Source organism: Pteropus alecto, unplaced genomic scaffold (assembly GCF_000325575.1).
Source record: "Pteropus alecto unplaced genomic scaffold, ASM32557v1 scaffold20, whole genome shotgun sequence".
In the NCBI taxonomy this organism is placed as follows: Eukaryota; Metazoa; Chordata; class Mammalia; order Chiroptera; family Pteropodidae; genus Pteropus; species Pteropus alecto.
Genome location: NW_006436298.1, coordinates 8885626 through 8894968, shown reverse-complemented (window position 1 = coordinate 8894968; position 9343 = coordinate 8885626). Strand labels below are relative to the sequence as shown.

At 39.7% G+C, this 9343-nt stretch overlaps 1 protein-coding gene across 7 annotated transcripts in view; it reads right to left on the bottom strand.

Moving 5' to 3' along the window:
- Positions 1–9343, bottom strand: part of ARHGEF28 (Rho guanine nucleotide exchange factor 28) — a 264414-nt gene that overhangs the window by 158182 nt on the left and 96889 nt on the right. For 6 of the 7 annotated variants that reach the window (XM_015590473.1, XM_025047883.1, XM_025047885.1 and 3 more), the window contains 2 exons: positions 4550–4697; positions 1768–2061 (listed from right to left, as the gene is read on the bottom strand). In XM_015590473.1, coding sequence (XP_015445959.1) covers positions 1768–2061; positions 4550–4697 — 442 coding nt within the window. Of the gene's footprint in view, positions 1–1767; positions 2062–4549; positions 4698–9343 lie in introns of those variants that run through there. The other variant, XM_015590477.2, reaches the window with a different exon arrangement.

The window sequence follows — 9343 nt, the reverse complement described above, 5'->3', positions numbered from 1 at the left end:
TTGGCTGCATAAAAGCTATTGCCCAGGGTCCAGCTTCTAAATAGCATGCATCTAGGGGCTGGCTGGACCCCACACGAGCTGGTGAGCATTTCCTCCCACCTTCTCACTCCAGCTCACTCCAACAATAAAGCCAAATCACTAGCATATCTGGAAGGAACTTGTTCTTGGATCACCAGGCTCTGATAGCCAATGGGGCTTGCATTCACAAGGACTGTGTTGGATAAAGAAGCAGCTAATGGGTGGGTACACACATGAGCACCCACTACAGCTATCTCGTTAGGGTTCAACACAGCAGGAACAAGCAAAAAGAAGAAAAAAAAATAGCCCATCTCCTAGTTTTTCCCTAGAAGGGGTTCGACTGCATACTTTCCCAGCTTCTGCCTTTTAATCAGCCCGAATCTAGGTGTTGAGTGATATCCACCCTTTCAGGACACTGATGGGTCTTGACATATCCTCAAGTACTAGGGGCCACTAAGAACAAAGGTGGCAACTTGGACAATCACAAAGGTTTGAAAGGCAACCAGAAGCTTGAGCTGGGCTAACTGAGAAGGTTCATTTCCTACACAAGATCAGTCTGTCAAGACTCAGAGAGGTGGCTATTTTATCTAATGCATAGTAACCAACAGAAAGTCAAGGAAAATGAAGAAACAAAAGAGAATACTTTCCAAACAAAAAGCTAAATCTCCAGAAACTGATCTTAGTGAAATGGAGATGAGTTGGAGTTCAAAATAATGGTCATAAAGATGATCACTGAGGTCAGGAGAGCAACACATAAATAAAGTGAGAATTTCAATTAAGAGACAGAAAATGTTAAAAAGTACCAAACAGAAATCATAGAGCTTAAGAATATAATAACTGCAATGAAAAACACAATGGAAGGATTCAATAACAGACTCAGTCAGTGGAAGAAAGGACCAGCGAACTTGAAGACAAGGCAGTAGAAATCATCCAATCAGAGGAGCAAAAAGGAAATAGGGTGCTAACCCTGTCCTTTAACACTAATGTTGCAGAGAAGTTCCGGTATAAGTCTAGGCTACAGGCAATGTTACCTCCAGTACTATAAACTGTTCTTACAGAAAGTCTTAAAAAGTTCCTAGAAATTTTCAAGGAATTGTTTACAATACCAGGATTTTATTCCTTTGTCTGTAGCTTCATTTGTCCAGACCAACTGCAAATCTGCGTATGTACATATAATACACTCTCTCTATATAAAAATCCATTCGCATACACACAAAAGTCACCTTACTGAGAATTAGTATATTCAGACATTGTTCTAGAAGCTTCGCCATATATTATCTAATTTAACCATCACTGGAAGCCAATGAAGTAGTTACTATGATGCTTCATTTTATAAATTATAACTTTGTGGCATCAAAACGAAAATAACTTGCCCAGGAGTTCTCATAGCCAGGAAGCAGAAGTTGGCTGCATGCTCTTCATTGCCCTTGATGACTCTATCTGTTTAGAAACAGAGCAGCAATCACCCCTTCTCATAGCAAGAAAACATGCAGCGAAGTGGAGCTGCAGCCTAAAGAGGCTGACTTGAGAGCCTGCCGCAAAGAGCAGTCCCTCCCTCCTGAGGCAAAGCAGCGTCAACTAGCCCAGAGATGAGTGGCTTGGATCCTCACGGGAACCAGCCACGTTGGACTGAGGCTTGGGTCAAAAGTAGGCAGGAAAACCCACCCAGGAAAACAGACAATTAATTGTAAGGCAGATTGTGAACTTGACATAGAGAGGAGACATGCAAATTTTCTGGTGAAGACCCACCTTCAAGTGAAGAATTTCCCAAGACAGTCCACCCAAGAGGCAACTCCAGATGGGTCAGAGCCAGCACGAGTTCCTCATCCAAGGCGGACAGCGCTTCCACTGTCAGGGCAAACGGAGTCAGCAGGGTCTGATGGCTACTGGCTGTGAGGCGATCGGCCTGGGTCACCAACAGACGGGCCAGCCTGCAGGCCATGTTGTCCACATATGTCACTGAGCCAGAGCCCATGGTCACCGGGGAGTAACCTTCCGAGCAGAGGCACACAGACACCGTCACAGTCTCCTGAAGTCCGTGGCCTGTATGATAAGACAGCGAACAGTTCACCCAGAGTCTACAGGAGATGCTCTCACAGTGTCCAAAACTCGAGTGGTCACCGGTCTCATTGTGCTGCCTAAACAGACCATATGATCCAGGAGGTCAAGGCAGAGAGGAAAGGCATCCAGTTTTTTTTTAAATGCTGCCAAACCTATGGGGCCAAATTAAAGCTGATTACATCTTTTTCCAGTGACTCCTGATTTTAAAACTAACCTTTTGAGCTCTGAGCACTTCAGCGTCTATTCTCCTAAGATTACCAGGTATGTTATTTGGCAAACCTTCACCTTTTACACCTACTCCAACCCCTGAATTCAAATTTGTCATTTCTTCCTGAATGTATTTCTACCTTTATGTATTTATTTAGGTAACAGTTTTATAAAGTGGCACGACAAAATTACAGAAGGTCGCCCTAATTCCATAGAACTCCTCTGAATATGATTTGGGGTGGGTGAAGACTACTCAACAAAAATATTTATATTGTTCAGTGCCTCCCACTCTGAGAATGGCTTCTCTATCTCATAGATGTTCTTAATATTTTTGTTGTGAGTGATCACCTAATCCTGATACTTTTCTCCCCTCCTTACACTCCTCTTCTTTCATTTGGCCAAGGTTGGTGAACTTTCACCCAGGCACATTTTCATGCTGCCCTTGGAGAATTTCCAGGAATTAGTGCCACCAAACCTCTGTGATTATGCTAACCATAACTGTACGGAAGAGGGGTTAACATTCAGCCACTACCGGCCCCCAAGCAAATGGCTAACGGGTACAAGTCATCTCTGCCTTATTCTCCGAAGCCTTTCCCCAAAGGCTATGGTGCCAGGGCTTCAAGGGACAAGAGTATCCCAGGTTTACTAAGCAAGAACTACTGCCATTTACATATTGCCTCTTTAAAAGTAGTCCAATGTGCAGACACAGAATGCAGCCCCAACCTCTACACTATGCAAATCCAATATATAATTACAGAAATCTGTTCTACATGGTTCTGAAAGGTCACCCTGATAAAGCTATAACCAGGGAAATTAAAGGCTCAGAAACAGAACTGTCACCTGCCTGTAAGGAATCTGTTAAAATGAAGGTAAGAACCTTCACTGCTAAGCAGGCCACAACATAATGAAAATGATTTTCTTTAACACATAGGGAGTGGGAAGGAGGTTCATCCCTACTTGCAAGTAAAAAGACAAAAGTTTTGATATTAGAAGTGGCACTTCAGTTATTTTTATTATTTCTCTATAAAAGTCTTCATAAAAGTGAAGACCAAGACAAGAGGGAGAGGCTAACAGCAGGGGACATGTAATGCCCACGCACAAAGGCAGAGGCCAGAGAGACCAGTAGCCAAAGTAACAAAGTGACTCTCCACCATTAATGAGGTTTGGCTTTCTCTTTTTTCTCCTAAGGATGGGAGTTACTGGGTCAGAGAAGTAGTTAAAATGGCCTAGTCTCAGAAACTAGACAACAGATTGACTCAATGACCAAGCCCAGGTAGGGCTGAAAGGTCTTTGCACATCTTCGCAGTTCTAACTATGCCTGTATTTGCATGTCACCTTCTTTGTGCAGATAACGAATATACTACAGAAGCACTCAACATTTTTCCTCTGAAAATGAGGTCAATATTACCTATAAGAAAAACTGATGGTTCTCTATATGATACAATTTATGAGTGTCAGAAAAAAACCCACAATTAAGGAAAACTGGCAAATCAACAAACAAGAACAACAAAAGCCTCCCTTCCTGCAGGTAATGACATCTTAATTACACCTTTAGGCTAGAGCTTGATGTCTCAATGCACAACCCACACCCCAGTGTAAACACAAAACAATTATATCTGAGGCTATTAGCTCATAATAACACATTAACATGATACATTAATTTGTCATTTGTCACCACAGTGATTAAAGAAGATATCTAGGAGAAATACTGGCTTTAGAATGTCAACATTTTGGTGATGGGAAGAGAAAGTTCTGGACTCTGAGGTCCAGCAAGGAAGTGTCTGAATGAACAGGGCACCAATGAAAGAACCCCAGCTATCAAAGGGAGCAAGCAGGGAGAAGTGACCCCTAGGGCTGCTGGACTGACCGCAGGGGAATGAGGAAGGGAGAACAAAGACAACTGTCAATGTCTCAGTTCTGCCTGAGCTATGCCTAGCAATGGATGGGTGGGGCTACTAGAGGTGATCCTGAGATACAGTGTCACCTCCATTGGACTGCATCTAAAGCACACCCAACCTGGAGAGTTGAGCCTAAGGCAAGGCTGCTCAGAGAGCTGCAGACAAGCTGGAAGAACCTTAGATGTGAGATAACCCAGTGTGAGTGCTCTTCCTAATATATACACAGGCGCACTCACTCTCACACACCCATCCCTCCTTGGAGCACCGTTTACTTTCTCCTCGTGGTCCTCCTCCTGGACTATATCCCTGGCAGGAAGATGCTTACAGACAGATTTCCCAACTACACAGTTAAAAGGACACCTCACCTGGAATGCTGGATTGGAGAATGTTATCCTCCATGCGTTCTGCCATCACAATGTGCCTCTGATGAGATCCGTTATAAATAAAATAAAACTCGGCATCTTTAGGAAGATATACATTTTTGCCAAACTTCGCATAGACTGTCATCTGCCCCTGAAAAATGAATAAATTGGAGCATCGTCACACTTCCTCATCTTGACTCTAGGAAACTGCAATAAATAGGACCCAGGTCTCAAACAGGTTGGTTTGTCATCTTCACTTCACGTGAGCGAGCTCAGATATTATGAATCCTTCTTTCCAACAACATCATTTTGGACAACAGGGGGATGCCTTCTGATATATCGAAGTATGCATGTCAGAGCTGGTTTGTTATTTTTAAAGCTGAAGAAATTAGGAGCATAGGGAAGAATTTTTTTAACTTAATAGATGTGAGAATGTGACACTTTGTCTTTCACTCTGTTGGAATTCCTATTTGATGAACCATTGCTTGTATTAATTTTTTCCTCTGAGATATCATCATGGCATACAGGTTCAGAGTAATTATCTTTTGAAGCTATGACTTTACCCTGTATTGGATCACAATCTGTTGGAAGAACCTTAAATATTCGCAAACATTGCCAAATAAATAGCACCACATGCTCCCATGCTTGCTGTGCCTTTTCCAATCACTGTTTGTCTTCTCTAAGGGATTTCCAAGTCCCCTCTCATCCGGCCTCAGACTTTCTCTTGAGAGCTTCTGCTTGGCACAAAGCCCTATGAAGTACGCTGGTCCCAAGGAGAACAGCTGCCCAGTTGGGTCACCGAAGGACACTCTGAGGAAGGAGGAAATGTCAAGGAAGCAAGCAGCAGGCTGGCACTCTCCAGCATATTACCTCCAGAGGCTATATAGAGGGGTTAAATCAGCAGTGCCACAGTCAAGGGAGTAGCAGTGATGGACAAGCTGCCAAATGGTCTTGGGACCTTGAAGGACTTGGGACACTCCCTCCTCTCAAATATAAAAAGGCAAACAAAGGGGGCCTCCAGGGAGAGGGTACATTCTACCCAGCCTATGGGAGTGGCAGGGAAATGGAAACCAGGAGGTAGAAGGGGTCGCCCACTTTGGAGGGCCTCCAGAGCTCGCTGGGCCCAGTGTAGAGAAGCATCTGGGCTTTTATGTGCCTGCCCAACAAAAATAAACCCACCCTCCAAGAATTCCTTCCCCTGTGACAGGGGAGAAAAGTGAACAGAGAAGTATACACAGTCTCCTTAACATCTTTGATGGACATTAGCATGATATTAGTAGGACATCAAGAGTTAGGCAAATTAGGATCAAAAACAAAATCAGTATGGAGTTCCTCTTTGCAGTAACTATAAGGTTATTTCTTCTAAAATTTAAAAATTGAAAAGGTGATGTTTTCCTAGTGGCTTGCAATTCATGACACACACGAAACATTATCTTAAATTTTGAATTGGTATAAATACAAATTGTGGAGTTCTGGAAAAAGACATCGGTTCCCAATTTTGATTGCCATCTCTTTGCATGTGAGCTCTCACACACACACACACACACACACACACACACACACACGCACACGCACATGCACAAGTATAATCAATAGAAAGTAACATGTCAAGGAAAATCTACCATATAATTGCTTCGAAAAAAGTTCAGGAAGAGGATCTGAAAAGCAAAAAAACAATAACAAATGTCTGACATGACTGAGAGAGGAAACTTAGATGAAATTCCATTTCCTAAAAAAGGAAGAACAGCTTGCTTTAGTCATGTTCCTGGTTGCTAAAGGGGCTGTTAATTATCCATGGACAGAATCTGACCTGACCTGTTGATTTTTTAAAAAATAAAAAATAAATTGTATAAACAGATTAAAGTTTTTCACAGATCACAAGGATATCTAGTCTGTATCTATTCAAAACAAGGATCATATTACTATTTTATCTGGTTGGGTGAACAAGGACTGCAACTTATGAAAGAGTTTAACAGAAACCCTTTTCAATGCAATACAACCCAAAATAGTGCTTTTATAATTCAGTTATGCCTCCCTCTCAAGACCACATCATGCTTTGGTAAAAAGAAGGTAAACAACAAGTCAGGTCAGAAATAATACATGTCCATTAAAGAGAGATGCCCAGAAGTCCTAGCAGTGAGAATAATATTCAGCAATTAAAGGAGTTTCTTATTTGCTAATCACAAAGAGATCAGAAAGACATGGTGTAATTACAAGAGAAGGAGGGAAGCGGGTGGTGATAAAGAAACCAACAGAGAGACCCAACATACAAAAATGGGGTAGGAGGGAGTTGGCAGGAGAGAAAGAGGAAGAGGGGGAAAGAAAACAAATGCAAAAGAACACTTTCATTCAGAAAAGTTAGAAAAAGCTACAAAGGAGATCAGCAGGAGGAACAGGCTTCTGAAAATGTGCTCAAGAAAAAGTACTGCATAAAAAATCAGCCACAGGTGATGATTTTTAGCTAAGACTGGGGTCTTTATAATCATAGCAGCCACTGAAAACTGCTACTCTTCTTAAAAGGCCACTAATTTTATTAATGGCAAAAATAAATTCAAATGTACAGAATTCCAATGTGCCTCCATCATTTCTCCATCTGGATTCGATTGCATACTTTGTTTTAAGCAATTGAAAACTATAAACTTGTCCCTGTCCATGAGTCTCTGTTTGGACAACAGACTAGTGGTTATCAGAGGCGGGGGGCAGGCGGGAGGAGAGAGATAGATGGGGTAAAAAGGGTTAATTATGAAGTGACAGAAAGAAACTACAGGAGGAAAACACACAATGCAATATATATATATGTGTATATATATATATACACACATACATATGTATATATATATATACATGTATATATAAATATATGCCTTATTATTAAATTGCACACCTAAAACTTACTGGATTTTGTTAACCAATGTCACCAAAAAAAAATTTAGTTTAATTAAAAAAAAAAAACTATAAACTTATATAAGTGAATTTGTTGACAACAATATCAGAATCACTACACTTCCACATAGAAATAACAGATGTGTTATCACCTCTCTGTCAATTAGCTATATCCCAAATAAAAGAACACTCAGTATTTCACTTCTGGAAACTTCTGGAAACAATAAGAGGCATGATAGGCAAAATTATCTCCCCAAATTAATCTGTAAATTTAATGTATTCTAATCAAAACCCAAACTGAAATTTTCAAATGAAACTCAACAAGCTTACTCTAAGTTCATCTAGAAGAATAAATACATAAGACTAGAAACAAGATTTTTGAGAAAGAATGATGCTTGAGCTGTGGGGTTAGGGATCAGAACTTATCCATCACAAAGCAAAACATACAATAAAACCATGGTAATTTAAACAGTGCGGTAGTGGCACAGAGGTAAACCACAAAGTACAGAGTCCAGAAACAGACGCATGGAAATTATGTAATAAAGGTGGCATTTCCAATCATTGGGGAAAGAAGAGACTACTCAATAAATCATTTTGGAACAATAGTTATCCATTGGGGCAAAAATAATTTTCATACCAAATACTTAAATTCTCGGTTCCTGCAATGTAAAACATAATTCATAAGTTCATAAAATTAGAAGGCTGCCTAAATTTTTAATTATTGAACAAAATAATAGCAAGTAAAGATATCTAGATTTCATCTATAATGACACCGCTCTAACGTATCAGCTTTTTTTTTCTTATTTCCTTCCCGTCTTTGTTCAATGCACAGCTAATTATTACATAGTTGTACTTGTGGCACAAATACACATATGGTTGTACTTTTCTATCAAAAGTATTTTTCCATGTTGTTACAATCTTCGGCACCATTTTTAATTGCATTCCATTAAGTGTTTGATGTTCCATGATTTAATCATTCCTCTATTATTTTACATTAAGTTTTCTAGCTTATTAACATTATAAAAAATACTATAGCAAACATTTTCAAGTGCATTGTTTTTATGCTTTAAATTACTTTTTTAGAATAAAATTCTAGAAATGGGTCTAACAATGTGAATGATTGTTACAAATTGTGAAACTGATTTCCAAAGATGTTTTATCAACTTTCATCACCACCTGTGCTGGTCAAGAGTATCATTTTCATCTCAGCTTTGTCAAAGCTGTTTTTTGTTTTTTTTTTTAGTATTTCCTAAGTTAATAGATAATAAGCAGTTCCTCACTGAGTTAAATTCGTATTTTTTTCCATTGCCACTGAAATAAATTGTGACTTTTATGAAAGTCTATTACTAAACGGTGCCATCATTGTTAGTGGCCTGATTAAATTTGTAAAGAATTATAATCGTCCCTCTTCTATTCAACTTTGCCTTAGGCAGGTCAAAATTTTCACTTCCTCAAGTGAACCAATTGAGATCAACATCAGAATCACTCCCTTTCCCCTCTGAGAAGTGAAATTGTACCACCTGAAATCTATAGTGGAATGGAGAGAGGAGGTTGGGAAAATGTTCCTTAATTCCCCTGAAGATATATGCAGTTTTAAACATTCATCTGGGCAGTGTGTCTGTCTTTTAATCAGAGATTCTTAGGAGGGTACAAGGAGAATATGATTCAAAAAGGGTAAGAACCACTGTTTTAAAGCATGTTCAAAGCATCTTTTGTACAGTGTAAAATATAAAGATCATTCAGTTTTATTTTCCCAAACCAAAACTAAGACAATGAAATATAGGTGAATACAAATTAGTTCGTCCAGGAGGAAATATCAGAATGTCATTTTTTTTTTTTTTTAAGGAAGGTAAACTAAAATGACCTAAAAGACTTAAGACATTTCTTCAGAAATAGACTTTGGGATAGGAATGG